This window comes from Cricetulus griseus, chromosome 4 (genome assembly GCF_003668045.3).
Source record: "Cricetulus griseus strain 17A/GY chromosome 4, alternate assembly CriGri-PICRH-1.0, whole genome shotgun sequence".
NCBI classification, from domain to species: Eukaryota; Metazoa; Chordata; class Mammalia; order Rodentia; family Cricetidae; genus Cricetulus; species Cricetulus griseus.
This window is the reverse complement of record NC_048597.1, coordinates 114,472,581-114,486,828: the sequence shown is the minus strand read 5'-3', so window position 1 is coordinate 114,486,828 and position 14,248 is coordinate 114,472,581. Positions and strand designations below refer to the sequence as shown.

Below are 14,248 nucleotides of genomic sequence, written 5' to 3'. Positions count from 1 at the left end.
GGTGGGACATAGTGACACCAAGCCTGTTCCTTTCTTCACAGGGACCACTTGATTGAACGGCTGTACAGAGAGATCAGTGGACTGACAGGACAGCTGGACAGCGTGAAGATGGAGGTGTGTGCTCAGACCCTTCCACACTTGGGCTCCACTGGCACGGGGTACTTGGAATTATCCATGTCTCATGATATTAACTGGACCCCATCTGAGGATGGGTTAATTAATAGGAGCAACAAAGCCAGTGGATTTGGTCATCTCAAGGTCTCAATTAGAATTCATTGCCGTGACATGTGACTTTAAGATGACAGTTAAGCGGGGTACCAGCGTCCCTGTGAGCCGTGATTACGGCTTGGCTGTCAGACAGTAATAAGGAAGACTAATTTTTCTCATAAGGTCCTTGAGAAAGCTTGACTTAGGAACTGGGGCCGTAGATCAGTGATAGATAATTTGTCTAAATCTATCAGTGCAGGACTTGGAGTGTGATAGAGCACCTACCTAGAATCACTCAGTAAGGGGTGGATGATATGCCTCAGCCTTAGCGTGCCTGCTCAGAATTTACTAGGCACTGTGATGGCCTTACAAGTATGGCTCAGTTGTAGAGAGCCCCAGGAAGGGACTGGAGGCATGGCTCATTAGTGGAGGGCTTGCCTAGAGTCCCTCAGTCAAGGATTGGGGATGGGGTGGAGGAGTGGCTGAGCAGTAGAGCACCTATCTAGAATCCCCCAGTAAGGGGCTGGGAGTGTGGCTCCGCAGTACAGCTACTGGCCTAACATGAATAAGACTCCCTACCCAGAGCACCAAAACAAAAACAAAAAAAAAAGTTCTCTGTCTGGTTGGTTGGATCTGTGGGTCAGGAAATGTGAAGATACAGAGATCAACAACAATTGGTAAGTGCCAGCAAAGAGATAAGTCATTCCTGTCCTGCCTAGTGCCCCAAGGGGCAGCCTCACAGTAGCAGGTTCTTCACCAGCGTGTCCCTCACAGAGCCAGCGGGCCATGCTACAGCTGAAGGGCCGTGTGAGTGAGTTGGAGGCAGAGCTGGCGGAACAACAGCACCTGGGACGACAGGCTACCGATGACTGCGAGTTCCTGCGCACAGAGCTGGATGAGCTGAAGAGGCAGCGAGAGGACACGGAGAAGGCACAGCGCAGCCTGACTGAGATAGAGAGTGAGGGGCTGGGACTGGGGGTGTGGGTCAAGCAGGGCAGGTCGCTGCTACTTCCCACAAAGAAAGCCCTAGGTGTTGGCTCTTTCCCTCAAATGCAGGGGCAGGTTTGGTGCAGCAGGGCCTGCAGCAACCAAGGACACAGTGGTGATGGGAGTTCCTCTCCTGGGAGGGGCAACTTGTACTAGAGCAATAGGATAAAGACCTGACCAGGAAGAGTAAACATAAACCTTAAAGCCCTGCTGACGTGGATGCTGTGATTCTTAGTTAGGGTTTCTATTGCTGTAAAGAGACACCGTGACGATGGCAACTCGAGGAAAACATTTCTAATTGGTGGGACATGGAAAGTTGCCCGCAGACATGCTCTGCTCTAGAGCAGAGCTGAGAGTTAATACATCCTGACTTGCAGGCAACAGGAAGTGCCTGCACAGGAATATCTCACAGGGAATAGCTTGAGCACAGGAGACCTCAAAGCCCACTTCATAGTGACACACTTCCTCCAACAAGGCCACACCTTCTAATGGTGCCACTCCCTTTGAGGACCATTTTCTTTCAAACCACCACACTGTGTTTGTAGGCATCAGTTTACAGAAGAATTTTAATCAGAGGAATGTTTACTTAAAGGAGACAAATTTTATGTCCGGTGTAGTACAGGTGCTTACCTGTAATTCCAGAACTCGGGAGACTGAGGCAGGAGGATGACCATAATGCTAGCTTGGTTTGTGTAGCAAGACCTTGTCTCCCAAAAAAACCTAAATTAATTAGACAACTTCTAGCTGAGTGAAGTGGTGGACACCTGTAGTTCCAGGAGATAGAAGCAGGAGGATCAGAGGTTCAAAGTCATGTTGGCAACATAGCCAGTTTGAGGCCAGCCTGGGTTACATGAGACCATGTCTTTAAAAAAAAAAAAAAAAAAGCACTCAGGAGGAAGAGGCAGTGGATCTCTTAGTTCGAGGCCAGCCTAGTCGACAGAGCAAGTTCCAGGACAGCCTGAGCTGTTACACAGAGAAACCCTGTGTCAAAGAGAAAATAAAGATAAAAACATTTAGGGACCCAGCTTATTGGAGGGAGGATGGGGGATCCCAGCCAGGGCAAAGGCCTCACCTTGGTCTTTCACAATGCAGGAAAGGCCCAGGCCAACGAACAGCGGTATAGCAAGCTTAAAGAGAAGTACAGTGAGCTGGTTCAGAACCATGCTGACCTGCTGCGGAAGGTAGGAACTTTGACCCCTCTAGTTCTTCCACATACCTCGCCTCATAGGAGAAACGGTGCAGACCTACTATTTATTCTTCCTCTGTGTGTGTATGTGCACATGTGTGTAGTTGCTTGAGGAGGCCAAAAGAGGGCGTCAGATCCTCTGAAGCTGAAGTCACAGGCAATAGTGACCCACCCGGTGTGGGTGCTGGGAAGCAAATCTGGATGCTTTGAAAGACCAGCCAGTGCTCTTAACCACTTAGCCATCCTCCAGCTCTGGCACTCCCATTTCTTAACCCCAACCTATTGCATCTTCTTGAGTTCCGTCTTGTGTGCCAATCACAGTTAGAATTACCCCTCATTTGAGCTGGGCATAAGGGAACACACCTGTAATTTTATCAGAAAGCAGAGGCAGGATCCTCTGTGGAGGCACATGGCTTCAAACCCAGCACTCCAGGGAAGCCAGGACTAAATAGTGAGACCCTGTCTCAAAAAATAAACAAGTCAGAATACTGTCTCACACTTGCAATCCCCAAACTTGGGAAGCAGAGGCAGAAGGATTGCTCTGAGTCTGAGGTTAGCCTGGGGCTGCATAGTGATTTTCAAGCCACCAGACAACCAGACCCTTACCCCGTCTGTGTATTTTTGTAAATACCCAAAAGTCTAACATCTGAAGGTCATGGCTTCATTCTGGCTTCCCTCTGGGTAGGAGAAACCTTCTCCTGTGTCCATCCCCTTAATACTCATTGTCTGCTAGAAGTCATTGGTACTAGAGAGAAGATGGGGGTTGAGTCTGAGAGATGTCAGCTCAGTACGCTCTTCTGCCCTTTCAGAATGCAGAGGTCACCAAACAGGTGTCCGTGGCCAGGCAAGCCCAGGTGGATTTGGAAAGAGAGAAAAAAGAACTAGAAGATTCCTTTGCACGTGTAAGTGACCAGGCCCAGCGGAAGGTGAGCATGAGAGGCACTTGGGATGGAGGAGGGAGGTGTCTATTGGAAGTGGGCTTTTATTAGTGTTATCGTTGTGTGTGTGGATAGATAGATAGATAGATAGATAGATAGATAGATAGATAGATAGATAGATAGATAGATAGATGAGTGTGTACATGTACACATAACAGCATGCATGTCGAAGTCAGAGGGCAGCTTGTGGGTTTAGGGTCTCTTCTTGTACTTTGTGGGTCTAAGGCTTTGAACTCAGATCATCTAGATCAACAGCCACGCACGATGAGCCACGCAGTCATCCCCTGAGCTTTGAGGCAGGCATGGATGAGAGGACCTCATTGTATGTTCCATGTTAGTCATCAATTCTTACTAATGGCTGGCAAACTAATCTTCAAAATTACTGTTGAAAAAGAAAAGTTGTTGCCAAGGTCTGGGTTATCACCGTCTAGCCTGCCTGTTACACCCACACTTGTAACTTAGATCCAGTGGGGTACAGTCTCAATCAATAGCTTGGGAAATGAATATATGTGCGTTCCCTCTCATGACTCCCCAGCTCACAGCGTTCCTGTTTTGCCTCCAATTCAGACTCAAGAGCAACAGGATGTTCTAGAAAACCTGAAGCACGAACTAGCCAGCAGCAGACAAGAGCTGCAGGTCCTCCACAGCAGCCTGGAAACCTCTGCCCAGGTGAGCCACTGTCCTCTCCCTCTGGTGCCTCAGGCCCTCCCATGAGCCCTCTGGCCCCAGTTATAATCTGTACTTACTCTTTGAGGCAGTGATAGGCACATGGACACCTCCTGCCCTTTGGAGCCAGGAGTTGGGTCTGGAGGCCCAGCGAGGGAACCATTTAATTTCCTCAGTTTCTCCCTGTTTCCACTTGGTGACCTCTGCAGTCTGAAGCGAAGTGGCTGACACAGATCGCTGAACTGGAGAAGGAACAGGGCAGCCTGGTAACTGCTGCAGCTCAGAGAGAGGAAGAGTTCTCAGCCCTCCGAGACCAGCTGGAAAGCACGAAGATCAAACTGGCCAGTGCCCAGGCAAGTAACAGACATCCACCGGGACGCCGTGGATGCCAGAGACAGATGTGCCATGAAGGGCTCAAGGCCATTGGGCCTGATGGCCAAGGCTTTCTGTGGACACAGTTCCTAAAGCCAAGTGCCTCTTTGGATAAGCACGGTGTGTGTGGGCCAGGGATGTACCTCAGTGGGCAGAGCACTTGTCCAAGGTGCACTAGGCCCTGGGTTTAGTCTGCAGACCACATCAACTGAGTATGCAGGTGTACACCTGTAATGCCAGCTTTCAGGAAGTGGAGACAGGAGGATCCGGAGTTCAGTTATCCTCAGCTCCTTAATACTGAGTTTGAGGCCAGCCTGAGATACAAGAGGCCCTACCTCATAAAATATGGGCTAGAGAAATGGTTTGGAGGCTCAGTGCCAGAGGATCCGTGCTGGGATCTAGTTATGTCTAGAAATACTCTCAACGACACAGCCAGAGGTGTGCTATATTAATCCAGGCTTCTCTTAATCAAGATGACGATATTAGCAATCCTCAGGTTTGTCACTGGTCCATTATACACACCTGTGAATCAAGATCAGGTGTTTTCTGCATGGAGCTGGCCAGCTTGGATCTCATTAGCGCCACCATGAGAGGCCAGGAATCCCAGTGTGGTCCCAGGCGGATGCTGCTTGTATTTCATTGTGGTGTACCTGGCTGACTCTCGCCTCCCTGGCCTTTTTTCTAGGAATCCATGTGCCAACAGGTAAAGGACCAGAGGAAAATACTCTTGGCAGGGTCCAGGAAGGCTGCGGAGCGTGAGATACAGGAGGCACTGAGCCAGCTTGAAGAGCCTGCTCTCATCAGCTGTGCAGGGTCCACAGGTAGTCTTCTAGATGCCCACCTGCTGGGCCCAGCAGCCTGGTGCTTCCTGTTGGGGTTGAATGCCACAGGAAGCATAGCTCAGGGGTCCTCAGCCCAGCTGCATGCCAGAGCCCCTGGGGTGTGCCCGCTCTCCATTCTAGGCCAGTTAAATCAGAAGCTCTGTGGCATACTGCCTGAGTGGTTGTGACTTTGTAAGCCTGGCAGGTGAGACAGCCACAGCCTCAGCCAGTGTCCTGGTTGTTAACTGTACCACTCTGACCGTAGTGCATGACAGAAATGACTTAAGGAATAAAAGGTTCATTTGACCCACAGTTTCAGAAGGTTCTGGTCTACAGTGAAGAGGAAGGCATGGAAAAGGAAAAGCAGCTCTCTGCGTGGTTGTGAGAACATGTGGTGGAGGTTGTTCATAATCATGGTGTGGACTGAGCAGAAAGCAAGACAGGGAATAGGCAGGAAAAACTGATCCCAAGATCTGCCTCGGGTGACCTGCTCCCCCCAGTAGACTCCACCTCCTACATTTCCATCGCCCCCTAAAGTAACACCAAAACTGGGAAACCAAGCTTTGGAACATGAACTTATACTCGGGAGGCAGAGGCAGTTCCAGGACAGACAGAGCTATATAGTGAGATCCTGTCTCGATGATATAATAATAATAATAATAATAATAATAATAATAATAATAATAATAATAATAATATCAATACACTATTGAAATTATTATCAATAATGGGGACATGGCTCAGTGGGTAGAGTGCTTGCTGTGCTTGCACAAAGCCCTGGGTTCTAGTTCTAGTACCATATGTCTGATGGTATATGCCTATAATCCCAGCACTTTGGGGAAGGAGGCAGGAAGGTCAGAAGTTCAAGGCCATCCCTGGCTACTTGGTGACTTCAAGGCCAGCCTGGGTTACCTGAGACCCCATCTCGAAAGAAAGAAAAGAAAGAAAGAAAGAAAGAAAGAAAGAAAGAAAGAAAGAAAGAAAGAAAGAAAGAAAGAAAAGTAAATAGATTATGTCCATCACATTAGCATGAGCACAGCCCGCAGCTCTCCCTCTATCTAAGGAAAAGCCCCTGGGGCAGGGACTCAATGGGACACCCGCTCACTCAGCTGCTTATGTAGAGCAAATTGTGAGAACTCTTGTTCAGATGTTGCCATGTCTTCCCTCAGATCACCTTCTCTCCAAAGTCAAGGCTGTTTCCAGCTGCCTTGAGCAACTGGAAAAGAGCTGCAGCCAGTATCTGGCCTGTCCAGAAGGTAAGAGGAACAGAGAACATGGGCTCTGTCACTAAGGGCAACCAGGCCAGGTTCAAATATGTACAAAGGGGACTGAAGAGATGGCCAAGGGGTACTCCCTCTTGCAGAGAACCCAGGTTCTGTTCTGCACCCACCTCACCTCAGCTGCTCACAGCTGCTTGAAACCCCAGCTCCAAGGGATTTGCCGCCCTCTTCTGGCCTCTGGGGGTAACTGCATTCAGGAGCCTATAGCCCCATGCCACCATTGGGACTGAGAGTTTACTTCCCTTCCCTGTAGATATCAGTGAGCTTCTACACTCAATAACCCTGCTTGCCAACTTGACCAGTGACACCATCATTCAGGGGAGTGCCACCAGCCTCCGGGCCCCACCAGAGCCAGCTGACTGTGAGTATCAGTGGAGGGGATACCCCTGAGAGCAAGGAAAACAGGAGGCATTTAGACATCTCTCTCAGCCGGGCAGTGGTGGCACGTGCCTTTAGTCCCAGCACAAGGGAGGCAAAGGCAGGCCAATCTCTGTGAGTTTGAGGCCAGCCTGGTATACAGAGCGAGTTCAGGACAACCTCTAAAGCCACAGAGAAACCCTGTCTCAAAAAACCAAATAAAATAAAATAAACATCTCTCTCCTGTCTTCAGCTCTGACAGAGGCCTGTAGGCAGTATGGCAAGGAAACCCTAGCCTATCTGTTCTCCCTGGAGGAAGAGGAAGCCATGGAGAAAGCTGACAGCACAGCCATGAAGAACTGCCTCCGCAAGATTGAGGCCATTGGTGAGGTATGGTTAGTGCCATGATTTGCTTCTTGTTATTGTTTAGTTGTCTGAGACAAGGTGTCATGTAGCCCAGGCTGGCCTCAAATTCTATGTAGCCAAGGATGACCCTGAACTCCTCTCTTCTTGCCTCCGTCTCCTGGGTACAGGCCTAGACCACTGTATCTCCTTTATGTGGCCCTGGGAATGGAACTCAGGACTTCAAGCCTGCTAGACAAGCACTGTGCTAATTCAGCCACATCCCCAACCCTGTTTGCTTTTCTGTTTGTCTATGAGATGGTCTGGTATAGACCAGCCTAGCCTAGAACTTATCACGTATCCAAGAATAACCTGGAATGGCTGATTCTCCCACACCCACCTGCCATGTACTAGGATTGCAGGCACACACACCACCATGCCTGTCCATGGAGATGTAGTGTGTGTGTTGGGTATCCACAAAATAACTTTGGCTGGGACTGGGGAGACGGCTCACTGGATCAAGTAATTGCCTAAAATGCATGAGATCATGAGTTCAATCTGCAGAGCCCATATTAAAAAGGGAAAAGAGAAATGGCTGAGCATGCTGGTACAGACTTGGAACCCACATGGCTGGACAGTCAGAGGCAGACTCCTAGGGCTCTCCAGCCAGGCAACCTGGCCTACTTGGTAAAATCACCAGCCAGTGAAGAGTAAGTAAGTAAGTCTTGGGTAAAAAGATGGATGGTTCCTGAGAAACGACACCTGAAGTTGGCCTCTGGGCTCCATACACACATGGACATGCACATCTGCACACACACGTGGCCATGCACACACGAAGAATTTGCATTAGGTATTCTTGGAAGTACAAAAATGCATGAATTCTTCAAGAAAGAAAATTGAAAGCAGCTGTTTCTATTCAGTGCACTATAGCCAAAGCAGAGATCTATTTTAGTAGTAAGATGACTGGGCATGGTGATGACTGTCTATGCCAGCACTTGGGATGCTGAGGCAGAAGGATCAGGAATTCAATGCCAGTAAGGGCTGTGTGGAGAGTTTAAGGCTAACCCAGGCTTCATGAGACCCTGTTGTTGTTGTTGTTGTTGTTGTTGTTGTTTTAAAAAAATATGTGGTGGCACACACCTTTAATCTCAGCACTTGGGAGGCAGAAGCAGATGGATCTCTGAGTTCAAGGCTGGCCTGGTCTACAAAGTGAGTTCCAGGACAGCTAGAGCTACACAGAGAAACCCTGTCTCAGGAAAAATAAAGGGTGAGGGGGGACAGGTGTTGTAGCTCACTCTCTTAATCTCAATGCTCAACATCAGAGGCAGGTGGGTTTGAGGCCAGTCTCATCTACATAGTGAAACCCTGTCTCAAAGACAAACCCTCCCATTAGTAAATACAGTTGATATCTGTATCTATGATGTTAGGGCCTATATTAGTCTATTTTCTTGTTGCCGTTACAAATACCTGACAAAGAGCTGGAGAGATGGCTAAATGGTTAAGAGCACTGGCTGTTCTTCCAGAGGACCTGAGTTCAATTCCCAGCACTTACATGGTGGCTCACAACCATCTGCAATGTCCTCTTCTGGCATGCAGGCATACTACAGGCAGAATGTTATATATATAAAATAGCTAAATAAATCTTTTTTTCCAAGAAATTATTTTTTATTAGTTCAAATTAGAAACAAGCCTGCTTCACATGTCCATCCCTGCTCCATCTCCTCCACTCCCCACCAGTCCCCACCCCATCCACCCTCTGCTCCCCAGGGAGGGTAAGGCACTCCATGGGGGATCCCCAAAGTCTGTCATACTATCCTGGGCAGGGCCTAGGCCCTCCCCCATGTGTCCAGGCTGAGAGAGCATCCCTCCATATGGGATGGAAAAAACTTCACAAAAGCAGCTATAGGATGAGTTTGTTTATTTTGGCTCTCATTTTGAGGCTTTGTTGGAGAAGGTGTGGTAGCAGAGCATAAGGCAGCTACCCACATTGCATCCACCATCAGGAAACAGAGAGATGGATGCTGGTGCTCAGCTCTGTTTCTTCTTTTTATTCAGTCCAAACCCAAAGCCATGGGATGGTACCACTCACATTCAAGTGGGTCTTCCCAATCTAGAAACTCCCTCACAGACATGCCCAGAGGTCTGTTTCCATGGTGATCCTAAGTCCCATCAAGTTGACAATCAAGGTTAACAGTAACTGTAGCTGAGTGGCTCTGTAGGGTTGGGGACTGGTGGCCTCCCAGCTGGATGTGGTTTTGAGATGTGCAGAGAAGGGAGGAACATGATGATCCATATTGTTTTGTTTTGCTCTTCGGGGAACCAGCCATCCAGCTCCCAAATAATCACATTGAAACTTATTCTTATTTATAAATAACTAGCCTTAGCATGGCTTGTTTCTAGACAGCTTTTCTTAAATTATCCCATCTACCTTTTGCCTCTGGACTTTTTATATACCATTCTTTCTTTCTTAAATTTTTTTTTCTGAGTCAGCATTTCTCTGTGTAGCTTTGGAGCCTGTTCTGGCACTCACTTTGTAGACCAGGCTGGCCTCGACTCACAGAGATCCGCCTGCCTCTGCCTCCCGAGTGCTAGGATTAAAGGCATGGTCCACCACCGCCCGGCTTCCATTCTTTCTTTCTTATTCCATTGCTGTGTAACTAGCTGCCTGGCCCCAGATTTCTCCTATTTATTCTCTCTGCCTGCCATCCCCACCTAGCCTTCCTCCTGCCTTGCTATTGGCTGTTCAGCTCTTTATTAGACCAGTCAGGTGTTTTAGACAGGCAAAGTAACACAGCTTCACAGAGTTAAACAAATGCAACATAAAAAGATGCAACACGTCTTTGCATCATTAAACAAATGTTTTACAGCATAAAAGAATGTAACACATCTTTAATTGATAATCTGCAACATTCATATCATGGAAAGTTCCAGGTGGAGTCTGTGACAGACCCTGCCTTCCATGCCTTATAGATGGGTCCCATGAAAGGGCCAAAAGAAAGCAAAGAAAATGCCAAGTGTCCTTCTAACCATTGCAATTCTGCTTGTAGGAACTGCTGCCAAGAGGTCTAGACATAAAACAAGAAGAGCTGGGTGACCTTGTGGACAAGGAGATGGCTGCCACTTCAGCTGCCATTGAAGCTGCCACCAACCGGATAGAGGTGAGTGTTATTCTTTTGTTTAAAAAGAAGAAAAGAGAAATTGCTGAGACAGACATATTGACTATAAGTTTATTATAAGGCCCAGGTAGAATGGGGAGACTAAGAAGAGGAACAGGGTAATGGCTGACCGCCATGGCCGGTCGCCATAGAGAGACAGAGCGGGGAACAGAGAGACGGGGGAGCACACAGAGAGAGAGAGAGGAGAGAGAGAGAGAGAGAGAGAGAGAGAGAGAGAGAGAGAGAGAGAGAGAAAGCGTAAAGGGGCAGAGAGCCTATCTTTTAAAGGGGTCCTCTGTACCTGCGTGCAGACTTCTTTCCCATGGAACCTTGGGCTGACCAGGGTATTGCCTGAGTGTATTCCACTAGGTAACAGGGGCAGGCCAGCATAATGCCTGAACCTTTCAGTGAGGACTCTGTAGGATTTCCCACAGCAATATTCCCATCTATTCCTTTGGTCAGTGCTGCACCTTGGGAATGTCTTAGTCTCCTGCCAAAGAAGCCAGAACTGCCAAGTGTGGTGGTGGGGACAGGAGGTTCATGAGTTTAAGGTTGTCCTCAGCCTGGGCTATGTGAGATACTGTCTCAAAAAGGAAGAGAAATCAGAGGCCAGTGTCACTCACTGCATCAATGAAGGGAAGAAAACGAGGTCCTTATGGAAAAAGATGAGCAGTTTCCTCCGAGGTTGGATGTTTTGGTGTCAGGCCACCCAGGTTCAATTTCCAGGCTAGCTGATAACTTAGGTGAGTTATGCCTGGATTTAGATTCTGTTTCTGTAGAATGGCCATTGATTTAGTTTCATTTCTGTTGCTGTGATAGAACATCTTAATGAAAAGCAACTTAGGAAAGAAGGGCCTATTTTTATTTATAGTTTGAGGGCACTACAGGGACGTCACCATGGCAGGAGCAAGGAAGTCACAGAGGCAGGAGATGGAAGCAGCTCATCTCATCCCATCCACAGTAAAGAGCAGAGAGCATTAATACATATGTGTTTGATTGCTTGCTTGTGCTCAACTAGATCTCTCTACTCTTACACAGTTCAGGGCCACCTGTCTAGGGAATGGTGCTGCCCACAGTGGACTGGGTCTTCCCCACATCAGTTAACTTAATTAAGACATCCCTCTAACTTAATTAAGACATCCCTCAACCGGGCGGTGGTGGTGCATGCCTTTAATCCCAGTACTTGGAAGGCAGAGTTAGGTGGATCTCTGTGAGTTCGAGACCAGCCTGGTCTACAAGAGCTAGTTCCAGGTCAGCCTCCAAAGCCAGAGAAACCCTGTCTCGAAAAACCAAAAAAAAAAAAAAAAGACATCCCTCTGGCAGATGTGCCCACAAGTCAACTCAATGAGAGACTGTCTTGTTGAGTGAGTCTAGGTTTTCAAGTTGACAGAGATAGCCATCACTATCTTTTTGTTCTGTTTTTTGTTTTTCGAGACAGGGTTTCTCTGTAGGTTTTGGAGCCTGTCCTGGAACTCTCTTTGAAGACCAGGCTGGTCTCGAATTCACAGAGATCTGCCTGCCTCTGCCAAACATGCACCGCCGCCACCACCCGGCTCATCACTGTCATAATAAGATATTAGAGGAGGCCTGATGAGTGTTAAAGAATTTCTCAGGAGAGACTGAGTGGGTCTCACTCATATGAGTGAGTGAGACTTCTCCTTTGGTAGAAGACTCACTCCCTGCTGTGGTGTGAGCACCTGCTTTGTGGATTTGATAGCAGCAGCCCCTGGTAGTCAGGTATCACAGCTCTTGGTGTTTCATGAACATCAGCCCGAGAGCCAAGGTCAAGACTCACTGACTGGAACAGTCAACTCCAGCTGTCTACCATCGATAGATGAGAGGTCTGGGGGTTTCTGACTCACAAAGACAGAGATGAAAATAGCTAGATTCAGCCTTCCAGGCTGCCACACATTGTTGGATCTGTCGTATCAAGGCAGTGGTAGTTGATCGGGTTCATGATACATTTGGAAACCATGCTTCTTGGAGTGGGAATCTGTAGCTTGCCTAGAATTCCTCCAGAGAGGGACTGAGATCTAGCTTATCAAAACACCTGCCTAGAATCCCCCAGTGAGGGGCTGGGGTGTGGCCCAGTGGTAGAGCACCTGCCTAGAATCCCCCAGTGAGGGGCTGGGGTGTAGCTTATCAGACAAAGCACCTGCCTAGCATGCAGGAAGCCTGGGCTCAATTCCCAATAATACACACACACACACACACACACACACACACACACACACACACACACACACACACACAAAAGAAACCATTTTTCTTTATAAATAAAAAGAAGTATTTCCTTCTTTTTAACAGGAAATACTCAGTAAATCCCGAGCAGGAGACACAGGAGTCAAGTTGGAGGTGAACGAAAGGTCAGTGCCAGCCTTGTGGTTCCAAGGTTCCCTGAAAGCAGGGTCCACAGTGAATTATCACTCACCAGCAGGCTTTCCCCCAAGGCTTTGCCTCAGAGTCCTCCAGCAATCCCAACCCGTTTCCTGCCCCTCATTGCTACTCACAGTTTTCCTGACTTAAGAAGTGTCCCAATCACCAACCCTTTCTTTTTACTAGGATCCTTGGTTCCTGTACTAGCCTGATGCAAGCCATCAAGGTCCTCGTTGTGACCTCCAAGGACCTCCAGAAGGAGATTGTGGAAAGCGGCAGGGTAAGGGGCACTGTGCTGTCAGCTCCTTTCCCTCCACGTGTGTGTGCTGGAATCTGGGTTTACACTGGGCAGCCATCTCCGGCAGATCTGCCATTCTTAGGGAAATTTCCCAGCCACTGTGGGAATTTGAGAGTTGCTGCCCTCAGGAAGCAATCAGTCAGTACCTTCTAGCCCCAGCTCCCAGAGGCCACACAGACCTGCTGTGGAAATCCCACTGACACTGTTCCCAGGTCTTCCAGGAATAACTGAGGACAAGGGGAAACTGAGCAGATCCCAGGATTAAACCTGGTACTGTCATCCCTCAGACATGGGAGACAGGTCCCTATAGATTCCCAGACCTGCAGATACTTAACCCCTTAAATAATCCAAATGCTCATAAAGCTGAGGCAGAAGGATCTCAAGTTTGACCTTGGCATGGGCTGCGTAGCTGGACCTTCTCTCAAAACCCCCTTCCTGAGTTGAAGATGTAGCTCGATTGGGAGTGTCCCTGCCTGGCATCTATAAAAACATGGATTTCACCTCAAACTCTGCATAAAATCATGCGTGGTTTATTCCCAGTATTGGGAGGCAAAGGCAAGCAGAACTCTGTGAGTTCAAGGCCAGCCTGGTCTATGCATTTAGACCCTATCTCAAATCAAAAACGTTATGGGCTGGAAAGATGGATGAGCATTTCCTGATCTCCTGCAGGGTCTGAGTTCAGTTCCAGCATCCACACCAGGTGGTGAGCATCAGAGCCTCTAGCATCACAGGGCACCTGCATGTTCTTACACAAACACACATTAAAAGTTAAAAATAAATCTTTTTTAAAAGCTGGGGGTTTAGGGGCTCGAGAGATGGCTCAAAAGTTAAGATCAATGGCTGATCTTCCAGAGTCCTGAGTTTCAATTCCCAGCAACCACATGGTGGCTCACAACCATCTGTAATGAGATCTGGTGCCCTCTTCTGGCCTGTAGGCATACATGCAGACAGAACACTGTATACATAATAGATAAATAAATCTTAGAGTAAATGGGAATTTACTCTAATTCATACCTCCAAGACCTTAGGGATGTTATTTTGCCTTACTGCATCTTAGTTTTCTTATACCTAAAGTGAGAGTAAAGGCATTTAGCACTTTGTTAGGCATTCTAAAAAAATTAGCCATTAGAAGCAGGGTTGGTGGTGGCACACGCCTTTAATCCCAGAATTCAGGAGGCAGAGGCAGAGACTAGCCTGATCTATAGAGAAACCCTGTCTCAAAAAAACAAACAAACAAACAAAAGCAGTTAATAGCTGGGTAGT

General features: G+C 48.0%; 1 protein-coding gene across 4 annotated transcripts in view; it reads left to right on the top strand.

The window, feature by feature from the left end:
* The window catches only part of Hip1 (huntingtin interacting protein 1), a 127,352-nt gene that overhangs the window by 100,169 nt on the left and 12,935 nt on the right, over positions 1–14,248 (top strand). For all 4 annotated transcript variants that reach the window (XM_027416182.2, XM_027416185.2, XM_027416184.2 and 1 more), the window contains 13 exons: positions 42–114; positions 982–1,165; positions 2,287–2,375; positions 3,190–3,306; positions 3,886–3,987; positions 4,194–4,337; positions 5,042–5,177; positions 6,347–6,433; positions 6,711–6,818; positions 7,068–7,204; positions 10,204–10,314; positions 12,619–12,677; positions 12,874–12,967. In XM_027416182.2, the coding sequence (XP_027271983.1) occupies positions 42–114; positions 982–1,165; positions 2,287–2,375; positions 3,190–3,306; positions 3,886–3,987; positions 4,194–4,337; positions 5,042–5,177; positions 6,347–6,433; positions 6,711–6,818; positions 7,068–7,204; positions 10,204–10,314; positions 12,619–12,677; positions 12,874–12,967 (1,441 nt within the window). The remainder of the gene's footprint in view (positions 1–41; positions 115–981; positions 1,166–2,286; positions 2,376–3,189; positions 3,307–3,885; positions 3,988–4,193; positions 4,338–5,041; positions 5,178–6,346; positions 6,434–6,710; positions 6,819–7,067; positions 7,205–10,203; positions 10,315–12,618; positions 12,678–12,873; positions 12,968–14,248) is intronic.